The sequence below is a fragment of the Pieris napi genome, chromosome 16 (genome assembly GCF_905475465.1).
Source record: "Pieris napi chromosome 16, ilPieNapi1.2, whole genome shotgun sequence".
Classification (NCBI taxonomy): domain Eukaryota; kingdom Metazoa; phylum Arthropoda; class Insecta; order Lepidoptera; family Pieridae; genus Pieris; species Pieris napi.
The window spans coordinates 6,239,591-6,252,394 of record NC_062249.1 but is presented as its reverse complement, the minus strand read 5'-3'; the positions used below and the strand labels follow the sequence as shown (position 1 = coordinate 6,252,394).

Here is a 12,804-nt window from a genome sequence, read left to right as displayed (position 1 = left end):
GTATTTAGGTGGCAGGTAATTGAATGAAATTTGTAGTTTTATTGAAAAAAAGAGCTAAACTCAAATGCTTCACCCCTCAACCCCCTCATAGTATCTTTAAGGTATTTCGGTAGAAATTATTCAAATAAAATGTTTATTCCACCATTCAGCCTATACATTTATATTACAGACATAGACGAGTGCGAAGAAAGCCTGGAGGTGTGCAAGCGCAGCGAGGTGTGCGTCAATCTACCTGGAGCTTACAATTGCAAATCTAAGATTTCTACGTTGCCCAAGTAATGTTTGCCTTTAACATACGTGTACTATTTCTTTCATACATTCTGAAAATTTAACTTTAAATTAAAAACTGTTAGAAGTAAAATATTTTATGGATAGAGATAGATAGAGTTTGTCGAAAATCTATCTATCTTTTTTTTTTTTTTTTTTTAAATTTCTTTATTTTACAAAAAAAATATAATACAATCATAACAAGTTACATTAGCAAACCGCTGTGGTTTATATTCATGTAACCATAACAATCTTGTTTAGGAGCGCGACAAATGCATATAAAAGTAGTTTTTTAGTTTGCTGTTTATATTGGTTGGCGTTAGGCAATCTAATATGTGATTTGGTAGACCATTTATTAGCCGCGGTAGCAAATACCTCAACGTTCTCTCGCCGTATACGTTGTTTGCTCTTGATGTACAGAGCCGGACTTGCGTTACCGCTCGGGTCTGTACGTCATGCTCTACTCGTTTTTTTAAGTCATCTCGAAAAAAGTGCTCGACTAGAAGACATTTATTAACTTTTTCTGATACGGGCAATATTTTACAGTGTTTGAAAACTCCTTTTTCTTCATTTTTGTATGAGTCGAGCACATTTCTCGAGACAACGTGTTTGAGGATTCGCATTTGGAGGTTATGTATTCGGCTGAGATACGTTGGATAAGTTCTCCCGTAGCTACTTAGACCGTAATTGATGACTGATTCGCAAAGCGCGTTGTAAAGTGAAAGTTTGGTTTTAAATGGGATACGCTTTTTGAGTATTGTTATTTGTGCCAAAAACTGTCGAAGTTTATCGCAGACGTATTCTATGTGTTGATTCCAATGCATATTTTTGTCTATAATTAATCCGAGATATTTTTGTTTATCGACTATTTGTATAGAAGGGCACTTGCACATTGTTGTTTTGTGGAGACAAGCGTGATCGTGAGCCACCAATGCTATACCAGTAGCTTCTTTTATGGAATTGGATTGTATGATAAGAAGTTTTGTCTTTTCAATATTAAGTACTAGTTTAGCATCATGGCACCACTTTAGTATGTTGTTAAAATCTGATTGTAACCTTTCAATAGCTATATGAGGGTCCCTATCTCCAACTAACAAACACGTATCATCTGCGAACTGGTAGCAAGTGGAGTGTTCTACTTGATTATGCATTTGGTTTACGTAAGTCAAAAAATGGAGAGGACCGAGGACCGAGCCTTGGGCGGTGCCTTCTGATACTGAAACAACCTCGCTGTGTGTATTGTTTATTTTCACTACATAAGTACGATTTTTTAAATAATTTGAACACCAAGTGCCTAGTGGCCCCTGAATTCCTACATGATTAAATCTATTCTCAAGTTGTTTATGATCCAAGGTGTCAAAAGCGCGGGAAAAATCTATGAACAAAGCGAGAGTATATTTTTTGAGGTCAAGGTTATTATTTACTTCGTCCGTGAAACGCGATAGCAGCCCCGAGGTATTTTTGCCTGCTTGAAACCCGAATTGGTTCTTATATATTATGTCATGTCTGTTAAAAAAAGATTTAATTTGTTCCCCAATATATTTCTCTACTATCTTGTTTATAGAAGATAGTATCGTTATAGGACGGTAGTTGGCATAATCATCTTTCTTTCCTTTTTTAAAGACAGGTCTTACACACCCTTGTTTTAAATCGTTAGGATAAAGCCCGTATTTAAGACTTTGGTTAATTAAATTTTTTATTGCAGGAGAAACTTCGTTTTTTATTAACTTTAGGTCAGATACTTTTATGCTATCAAGGCCCGGAGTTTTCCGAGTATTTAGAGTTTCTATAATTTTATTAATTTGTTCTTCGGTCGCGTATTTGAATCGTATGCTTTGTTTCGTATGGTCACACATAATGTCCGTGATTGCTAATTTTGTATCACAGTCAACAACACTTTTTCCAACAGCAGTGCTGAAATGTAGGGCAAAGTTATCAGCTAGTTGTTTAACCGAGATACCTTGCGAGTCGAAAGCTTTCATGATAGCCTCATCGATAGACAGCGTCCTTCGTCCTAGCATTTGATTCAATATTTGATAAACTTTTCTTGAGTTCCTAAAGTGTTCTGATAATTGATTGTTATAGTAATTGTTTCGTTTTACTTCTATAATTTTGTGTATTTTATTTCTGATACTATTATATTGAAGCCTAATTTCGGGATCCTGTGAGGACTTCCATTGTTGAAATAATTTATTACGTTTGTCGCAGAGGCTATTAACTTTGTCATCTATCCAAGATATCTTAATCTTTTTGGAATAGCTTTGGTATTTTTTTGAGATTTCACATGTCGCTTTTTTGTTAGCGTTTTCGAAGGAAAGGCGAATAAAATTATATATTTCTCTGGGAGAATTCATTGTGTTTGTTTCGAACCAATTAACCTTTTTTAATTCGTTATGTAATGTTTTGTAATTAATTTGTTTGCAAGTACGTCCCTGTGTGGGCGTAATAGGCACGGGCATGTAGCTTAAGCAGGCAAAAATAATAACACGGTGGTCGGCCAGTACGGTGTTTAACGCCGCCGAGTACGGACCTAATGAGGGAACGCGGAAGAAAATATGATCTATGCAAGATTGAGTAATTAAATTACTTTTTGTTTCTATTCTAGTAAAGTCAGATATTCCACACGACAGTCCATGCTCGCTGAGCATCTCTAAGTATGTATCTTTGTAGGTGGAATTCTTTTTTAGGTCAATATTAATATCACCAACCAAAAGCAAATTTGTTACTGTGTTAAAATTCGATATGCAGTTGTCGAGCTCCCTTACAAACAGGTTTTGGGTACATGGCCTTGGTGGCCTGTAAATAGCACATACAACTATATGTTGGTTTGACCCAATTTTACATGAACCTATTATATTTTCAAATGTGGTAGCGTTAAAACTGTGAAAAGTTAATTTTAAATGATTTTTTACATACATTATAATCCCACCCCCTTTTTGATTAGTTCTTAGTTGAGTGTGCATATTATATGTGGGAATATTGAATAAATGAGAGATTTCACTTTTTATGCCTACTTCAGTTAATACAATAATATCCATAGGGAGATGGCTATTATTGATCATTTGAAGCAATTTAGGAAAGTTCTTTATAATAGATCTAATATTAATATGTATGCATGAAATATTTACATGACATTTTGTAGGAAGTGATTTTAAAAAATCATTAATAGAACTACAATTAAAAATTTCATTACCTGAACTAGTTGCCATAATTAATTTGCAAGATGTATGTATAAGAGTGTATCTCCTATTACAAGTTATGACAAACACTTAAAATTAGTATATTTTTTTTTATATAGGTGTAGAAAAGACAGGTGTTTTTTCTAGTCTGAGGATGTCATCTAGAGATCTAACCTGATGAATTTTACTGTCCTCTGTTTTCCTCACAAAGACCTTGCCATCTTTACACCATATAAACTTATATGACATGTTGAGTCTGGATTTAGTTTTGTATAAAATAGTTTTAATATGTTTTGTTAAGGCTTCTCTCACATAGATCCTATTATTGCTGATCTCTTTTGGGGCCTCTGGTATTATGTGACCTATTGTTATACACTTAGCTTTACTTGCAGTGATCCATTGTTGCTGCATAGTTCTGGAGTTCAACTTTATCAGTAGAAGTCCAGGTCTTTCATTAGTTCCTTTTGTCCACTGGGTTGACTTAATATCAACATTGTCAACCTCAAGCTTGCCTGTTAACACTTCCAAAACGTTTTTCAACTGTCCTGGCGTAGTATCCGGGAGACCTGCCACCTCCAGCATATCACCAAGTTTTCCTTGCTCCAATGACCTCAGTTGCTGCTCCACAGCACAAACCCTCAGTTCTAAATTTTTGTTTTTGTTTAGGAGATCGTAATTTTTGTTCTCAAGTTTTGTAATAGCTTCTTTCTGGGTCTTTATGGACTGTTCCATTGACGTCATCTGGTCCGATAAGAAGTTTAGAGAGGACTCGATGTGACCCATCTCTTCTTTAAAAGTTTTCTTAAGCTCTCTGCTTATGTCAGCAACAAGTTGTTTCACATTCAGATTTGATATATTACCTTGCTCCTTCGGTTCCGATTCTTCATCATCCTCGTCATCAGTATCATCATTGGGAGTGATGAAGGATGATCTGCGCGACACATTCTTCTGGCATTCATCACAGCTCCATTCGATGCTTGATGAGTTTCGAAGGGTGTTAAGCTGCTTGTTAGATAGCTTCGTGCAAACAGGATCAGCATGGACAATGCGATTGCATCTACTGCAGTCAATCCCCGGCGTCTTTTTTGTTATATTTTTCTTGCACTTATAACACTTTTTAACCACCATTGCTATACAATAACAATATTCTTATTATTGGGTAAAACAATTTTGTTTTTTATTTTTATTTTTTTTTTGTTTTTTATTTTTATTCTAAAAACTTCGTAGTAGGTATCACATCTATGTGATATATTTCTGATTATTTATAAAACTAATTAAAATTATGATTAGTGTTTATTTGTGTGATTAAAATTGAAAGTTTACGGTAACAATACAGATAAATATTATAATGCTTTGATATTTTTTTATTATCTAATTCAGCAGCTATACCATTTTTGTTATGTAATTTCCAGGTTAGCAACAAAGAAATGCCGAGAAGGAACGCGAGTGAGACCTGGGGGCACAATTTGCGAAGGTAACTCTCTCAAACCATCAGTAGCATATATGGTCATATTCCTTATATGTGGGACGCGAAATTTTTGGAAGAAAATCATTTTTTGTGTTATAACATAGATACCGTTGGGGTTTTAGTTGGTTCTAGCTCTTTTAAATCCAACATCAAGGAAGGTTAAAATCAGTTTGACCGGTTTGTTTGTGATATTGGAATAATAATTGATATTATACTGGTGACAGTTATTTGACTAAAAGTAATTAAAGACTCCAACGAGAACACTCCAAGTTTCATCAGTCTGTTCTGCAACTTACTGAAGAGAAATTTGTATAATGTAATAGGGGAATAATAAGATACCATTTGACAAGTACTTGAACAATAAGTACTTGGCTTAATTTTTCTTTATTTAATTTTTTTACAGATATAGACGAGTGCAGAGAAGGAACACATCTTTGTGACCAGTTTCAGAATTGCATCAATACATTTGGAGGCCACGAATGTCGCTGCAAGAATGGTTTTGAACTAGATTCTTCCTCGGGATCTTGTATTGGTTAGTACCTATTCAAGTTCGTGAAATAATACGATATATACATTTCCTAAATTACTCCAACTGCCATTATCTAAAACCACCAATAAATGTCTGTGTTTATCGCAACACAGCCTAAACGAATTATATGCGGTTTATATTTTGTTTTAATTATGTATTGATTTATTTTATACACAATTGAAACTATATATAACTATAAGATGGTGAGATGGCGTGAGTTAGGTTTAAGACTTTATTTCTCAAAAAAGAAAAAATGTCACTTACATGAGAATAATACTCTAGATAACATAACATTGTAGTCGTTCTTAAAATAATCACAATAAAATATAGCCGTACATGCAATAAATTTAAAAAATAAAAGTAAACAAAGAAATATGAATTAAAAGTAATTAATAAGTAAGTAATAAGAAATGAATTTAAAAGTAATTTTGTTTAACATATTCACTTAGCTTCGATTTGAATGAATTGATAGAAGTAATATTTTTTATATCTGTGGGTAGTTTATTATACAGTTGACTTGCATAAGTGTACAAATTGTACCTAAATGATTAAATGACTTTTTGTTTGTTTGTTTTGTTATAAACTAGACAGTTATTAAAGTACCTATTTTATCTACACTAATATTTTGAGAACGGTCTGAAATTAAGACAGCCACCCGGTATCGATCAGGATGGTTTTCTAAGCTGGACGCTCTCTGCTCCACTTGGACTTTAAGTAATAATATTACAAAGAAGAAAGATTTGATTATTTTTTTCTTTACATTGAATAGGCTCCAAAACTACAGAACTGATTGAAAAAAATGTTTTACCATTAGAACCCTACGTCATCTCTTATGAATATTCTCATGAAGAAAGAAGTTAGTTTCCTATATGATATGGAAACGCAAGGTGTGAAAAAGACCAATAAAAATCCCAAAATTACGTACTCTCCGGAAGCTATTGGCAATAGAGAAAAGTCATGTACTACAGTTTTATAGAAGCTATTAATATCTACTAAAAATTCATCAATACCGATAGACTAACAAAGAAATATAAAAAAAGAAAGGCACAGCAGCAGTATATAACTAACAAGATGATTGACAATAGAATTTAAACATTTTCAGATATAGATGAATGTGCTCTGAAATTGGACAATTGCGAAAGAGGCATGACGTGTCTCAATGTGCAGGGTTCTTTCACATGCAGTCGTCGTGGTATCACAACTACGAGCACCAATGCACCTCCAATTTATGAATACGAATATTATGATTCGGAGTACGTGTTATTCATCTATACTATTTTTGTTTTTAATTTAATTACAACAATTGGTTTATTTTCATACGCGGCATAATACTCTATGTTATTACATCCTTTTTAAACACAATCAGTCGGAAGTTTCGTCTTGCATCTTTTGCTTTTCCACAAAAATGGTGTTCATGGGCTTCTAGGCTTTTTTTGCTCCTCCTCCCACCCGATAAAAAAAACACCCTCACCCTGTCAGACAAAATAATATAAAAACACAGTTTCCAACCATTTTTAATAGTGATTATTTTTATTTAAGGGAGGAAGAAAATATCACTGAACCCAAACCAGAAACCACTTCGTCAACTACAACTTCTACAACAACCACACCCCGTCCAACAACGACCACAACAACAACAACACCGCGTCCAATAACAACATCTACAACAACCACACCCCGTCCAACAACGACCACAACAACAACAACACCGCGTCCAACAACAACGTCTTCAACCACAACTCGCAGACCGTACCAAAATTCCAGGCGCTATCCATATTATCCCCGAACAACGTCAACTCGTCAACCTCAAAGAAGGCCATATTATCCTAGAACTACAAGTACCACAGAAATTCCAGATGAAACTAATACAGAAATCCCTTCAAAGCCAGACAACCCTGATGATAAATACCCGTATATCCCTAACCCTAATAATAATAGAAGACCAGATGATTCCAACAAACCTACCACGGTACCAGTTGAAAGAAACCCATACGATAGAGAACCCGAGAATAGACTTCCAAACAGAAGACCGCGGCCAAATCCTGAAACAACAGAAATACCAAGACCAACAGCACGAAGACCCGATGAAAGACCGCACTTCTACCCGCGCAGACCTACAACCCTCACAGAAGTTACTGTAACAGCTCCTAAAGATATTAATACGATAGAAAGAGACAGAACACCTGAGGGAGCTTATGATATAGATACCGGTAATATTCCAAAAGATAAATGGACAAATGTCATAGGAAAGGATCCTGTGGAACCCGAGTTTGATCCCGTACTTGTTCATTGTTTAAACGGATTTGAAAGAAATGAGAGAGGAGAATGTATAGGTAAGATTTATAGTATTTGATTAAATAAATTAAAAGTAAAAAAAAAGTTCAATAACTAAACGTAAGTCAATGAAAATAATATCATATCTATAGATTCCTGTTGACATTTTGCATGCTTAACCATGTCTATAAAAATCTAAAATCTTTATACTGGTTATATCATTTTGCTGTTGGAATATTATTGGTATATAATATGAAATATATATATGTTCCAGAAATTCATGTCTAACTTTTAAATATACATATTATAATTTAAATCCGATTTACAGACATAGAAATATATATTTCCTCAGATATCAACGAATGTGAAGAAGGCCGCCATATTTGTAGTACACTGGAAATTTGCAAGAACAGACCCGGTGGTTACCAATGTGACTGTATATCTGGTTTTACCAGGGACGGTTCAGGGTGGTGTGCACCCATCACTACCGCTCGGACCACTAGCACCACTCCTCGTAGTACTAGTACAAGTAGTACAACTAGTACTACTAGTACAACAACATCTACCACTCCAAGGACCACGGTTTATGACACTGAGGTTACGACAGGTAAGTTTCATACAAATCTCTGGATTTATTTTAAATCGTTTTGGTAATTCATGAAGCTATAAACATTTCCTTTATAGTATAACAATCTAAAACTGTAAAGGTACACTGCCACACTCCAATAGGTCATGGTATTTTTATTGGATCAAGTACTGTACTTGACTCATGTTGATTTCTGGGTCTAAATCGAGACTGATACAAATATTATTTTTTAATTATTATTACTACTTATGTAGGTAAAGAAATTTTTTTTTCTGTATGTTTATTTTATTAAGATAAAATATTTAGTAATAAAACTTAATCTATAATAATGTGCTTAGAATATTTAGACTAGCAAACTTGGTTTCGCCTAGATATGATTTCTTAGTCTACGAAAAACCAAACTGGTTTTTAGGTTTCCCGTGGAATTTTTCTTTCCATAAAACCTTCCTCAGAGTTCAAGGAATAATAGAAGATTACTCAAATTAGTCCAGCCGTCTTCAAGTTTTGCGCTTAGCTACATATTTTGCGAATCATTTTTATATAGATTTTGTCGGTCTGTTTGCGCGATCTTTACCTAACAAGTTTTATTTCGTTAAATTCAGACATCAGCTCAGTCATCTAGAATTTTTTTTTAGCGTCAACAACACCTGTATGGCATTATCAGCCAAACGAAGGCGATAGGCCACGAGCGTCATGCAACCAAGGTTTCTATTATAGTTTCACTGAGAGAAGATGTGTGGGTAAGAAATATAACAATTTAATTCAATGTACTTAATAAAGTACCTAGTCCCATGCTAAGCTGGTGAAGCTTGTGTTATGGGTACTAGGCAACGGATATAAATACATATTATAGATAGATAAACATATAAATACATAGTTAAACACCCAGGACCTAAGGACAACACCAAATGCTCATCACATTGATGTTTGTCTCAGCCGGGGAACGAACCCGGGACCCATGGATTTGCAGTCAGGGGTACTAACCACTAGACCAATGAGCCGCCAAATGTGTATATGTACTAAGAATAAAGTTCAAATTAAATTAATGTATTTGGTAATTTTCATTGACAACGATCAGCTTTCTGTGTTTGACACAAGTTGATTTCTGGTTTAAAGTCGAGACTGAGACATTTATTGATGTAAACAAGAGTTAGCGCTATGCAATCGAAAATAAGTTACTAGAAAAAGGAAAATAGGAAGACTGAGCAAAAGCTGGGTAGACGATATAAAGAGAATAGAAGACACAACTTGGACTAACATTAGAAAAGAATCGAATCAGCGGAAGAGGCCCATGTGTCACAGGACACGCTGATCACCAAAACCGGCACATCAGCCCTGCGATTCTGTAACTCACTTTTCGAACTCACACAGCGGTTTTCGCATCGGCGGTCGCTCTGAAATCAGTTGTGAGCAGTCATTTTATGATTTGGCACTCTGAAAAGGTGGGAGCTTGTAGTTTATTGTTTATCAGAATGCCAAATCATAAAATAACTGCTTCACAACTGATTTCAGAGCGACCGCCGATGCGAAAACCGCTGTGTGAGTTCGAAAAGTGAGTTACAGAATCGCAGGGCTGATATATTAGATTAAGTTAGGTTTTGTAACTAAAACAATGTTTATATATATTACACAGTCAGCAGTAAAGTCTTAATAATAATAATAATAATAAAAATAAAATGTATATAAAAATCCAATACATTTTCGACGTACGAAAGTTAAACATTTACATATAGCTTCTGTGTTTAGAATCGCACACGCTATTGGATCAATACTGGTTTCAGCTGGTACTAAGTAAAAATATTATTCTATTCTAGACATTGATGAATGTTCGACAAGCAGAGCAAATTGTTTACCAAAGGAGGATTGTATCAACACAGATGGAGGATATCGGTGCGAATGCGGCCGACATTGTAGGGGAGACTTTACACCTAGTTATGGTATATACCTTAATATATATAAATTCTGTGTCACGTTGTTTGTCCGCTATGGACTCCTAAACTACCGAACCGATATCAATCAAATTTTCGCACCGTGTGCAGTTTGATCCAAATTAAAAGAGAGGATAGCTTACATCTCAATTTATACCCGCAATATTATTTTATTGCAAATATTTGTTTATTATTTGATACAATTCTAAGAGATGGCGCTGTGTTAAAAGTACCAACGTTTCACATAAGCTATCTACCTTTCACATAAGTTCTCCTACCGTTTCCCTTGAATAGTTTAGATACTACTATGTAATATAACCAAAACCTTAGCCACAGCAACGCTTGGCTGGTCTGCTAGGTATATCTTTTAGGTCTGAGCCACGGATTTGTGTATCTGTTACTTAATCATTTGCTTTAATAGGCAAGCAAGTGTTTCTCACACACGCCGTCGACTTTTTGGGTGTAAGGGATGTAAGTTTCCTTACGTTGTTTTTCTTTAACATTCGAGCGAGTGTTGCACAAAGTAAGTTTGGTGCACAGCTGGGGTTCGAACCTGGGGTTCGTTAGGTTTATGTGAATTCGCGTCTATTTATAAAATTGTTTCAAATGAGATTATAATTTTCCCTTTAAAAACTATTAGGTTTTTTTTGCTTAATATTTAACAAATTAATAACAATATCTCGTAATATTTCACACGTCAATAAAGTTTATTGGTAATTTTTAGTTCCCCGCGACCCAGAACCAATGCCGGAGACCAATATTATAACAGTCGGTGCTCAATACGGAAGACGAGGCTCTCGGTACATGAGACCTACTTACACTCGTCTACCAGACACAGGATCTATAGTAGCAACTTGCTTGTGGGGGTACAAGCTGACTCCAGAGAAGCATTGTATCGGTAGGCGCTCCAATATCTTTAAAACGTGAAATTGCTAATGAAATTTTATATTAAGAACATAAGAAGGTTATTCTTTACTAATTCGATTAAAAGAGATAATATTCATTCTTATGCGCAAATTTTAGTAAATTCTATCATAAATGCTATCAGTACTTTGCTTCAAGTATTGTATGTGTTTCTTTATTTATAAGAACACATACCGTATGGCTTTCACCCGAAATTCTTGATAAGTAAATATGATAGGTCTAACGTACACTGACAGTATGGTTTTAATACCTATCTTTGAATACCCACAATGAAAAAGATATTATACTAATATTACAAGGAGGAAAGTTTTTAACGAAAACTACTCAATTTTCTGCTCAAAAACTACTGGAACGATTTCAAAAATTCTTTCACCTATAGAATGCTACAAACAAGTAATATTTATTAAATCGCACTAAAACTTCATACATAGAGCAGAAAATAAACAAGTATTAATTTTTAAAACGCTATTATATCTATTTCCTAAAATGAGAGGCCCAATAGTGTGAAGGAATTGTTCGCCATATAAACTATAAATTTCTTTACAGATATTGACGAATGCGAACGTAAGGTCTCAGATTGCGGTCCGGAACAAAAGTGTGAAAACTTCTACGGCGGTTACTCGTGTCAGTGTCCGGGCGGACATCGCTTAGTCGGGAAACGATGTGAGGATGTCGATGAATGTAAATTTGGAAATGTAAGTTTATTTTCTAAAAAAAACTAATTTAATTTTTATGATCAGATGTAATTCAGCCTTTAACGCAGTCCGAATTAAAAAAAAAATCCTTTAAGATTTTTGAGGTCCGTTTAAAATAAACTCGTCGTTTGTTAGCTTATAAGGTAAAAATCAAGCAAGGCTGTAGAGGTGTAATTATAGTCTATATAGAAATGGTGACCAATACGATTTTGACAAACAGGATAATTAGCGCTAATAATAATAATTGCGGTTTATTTTAGATACTTTTACACTTAAATACATTTATATTTCTATGATCTCATTATTTTTAAATATCTCTATGCCCTTTTGCCTCCTCAAAATTCTGCCATTCTTGTCCGCACTGTGCCATACCATCTGCTGTTTCATTAATCTGGTCTATCCACCTTCTAAATTGTACTTAGAGAGTGTAGGACTTTATAGCTCCACTTTTCTGTTCCTCTTGCCATGTGCCCTGCCCATTTCTAAGATTATTTACTTTTATTGTAAAATCTGCTACCTTATTCTGTCAACCAACATTGAATGATAAAAAACTGACTACCGAAACCGTTATCAATTATAACTTAGCACTGTATCGATCTAACATTAGATCTTTTAAACTATTGTGATGACGGCTCGTGAGCGCAAACTTTCCTCGCAACGTCACTGAGTCACAAGATTGACTTAATCTCAATCGTCATTCACAATCTATCTATCTATATAAAAATACGTCGGGTTTTCCTTCCTGACGCTATAACTCCAGAACGCACGAACCGATTTCCACGTATTTGCATTCGTTGGAAAGGTCTCGGGCTCCGTGAGGTTTATAAAATTCAGGAAAAATTTCAACAGAAAAGCGGAAAAATCTTAAAAAAAAGAAAATTTCTTCATCTTTTAATCACCAAACGAATTGTTCATAAAACGAAGCCATCTGGTGGCGAAACGGAGTTCGCCGGG

The 12,804-nt window shown here is 34.7% G+C and overlaps 1 protein-coding gene across 1 annotated transcript in view; it reads left to right on the top strand.

Moving 5' to 3' along the window:
• Positions 1-12,804, top strand: part of LOC125057194 (fibrillin-1-like) — a 35,911-nt gene that overhangs the window by 18,462 nt on the left and 4,645 nt on the right. Inside the window, exons 9-18 of the mRNA XM_047660714.1 lie at positions 170-275; positions 4,859-4,920; positions 5,318-5,446; positions 6,546-6,696; positions 6,983-7,776; positions 8,070-8,324; positions 8,939-9,043; positions 10,118-10,240; positions 10,956-11,129; positions 11,702-11,850. Of these exons, the coding sequence (XP_047516670.1) occupies positions 170-275; positions 4,859-4,920; positions 5,318-5,446; positions 6,546-6,696; positions 6,983-7,776; positions 8,070-8,324; positions 8,939-9,043; positions 10,118-10,240; positions 10,956-11,129; positions 11,702-11,850 (2,048 nt within the window). The remainder of the gene's footprint in view (positions 1-169; positions 276-4,858; positions 4,921-5,317; positions 5,447-6,545; positions 6,697-6,982; positions 7,777-8,069; positions 8,325-8,938; positions 9,044-10,117; positions 10,241-10,955; positions 11,130-11,701; positions 11,851-12,804) is intronic.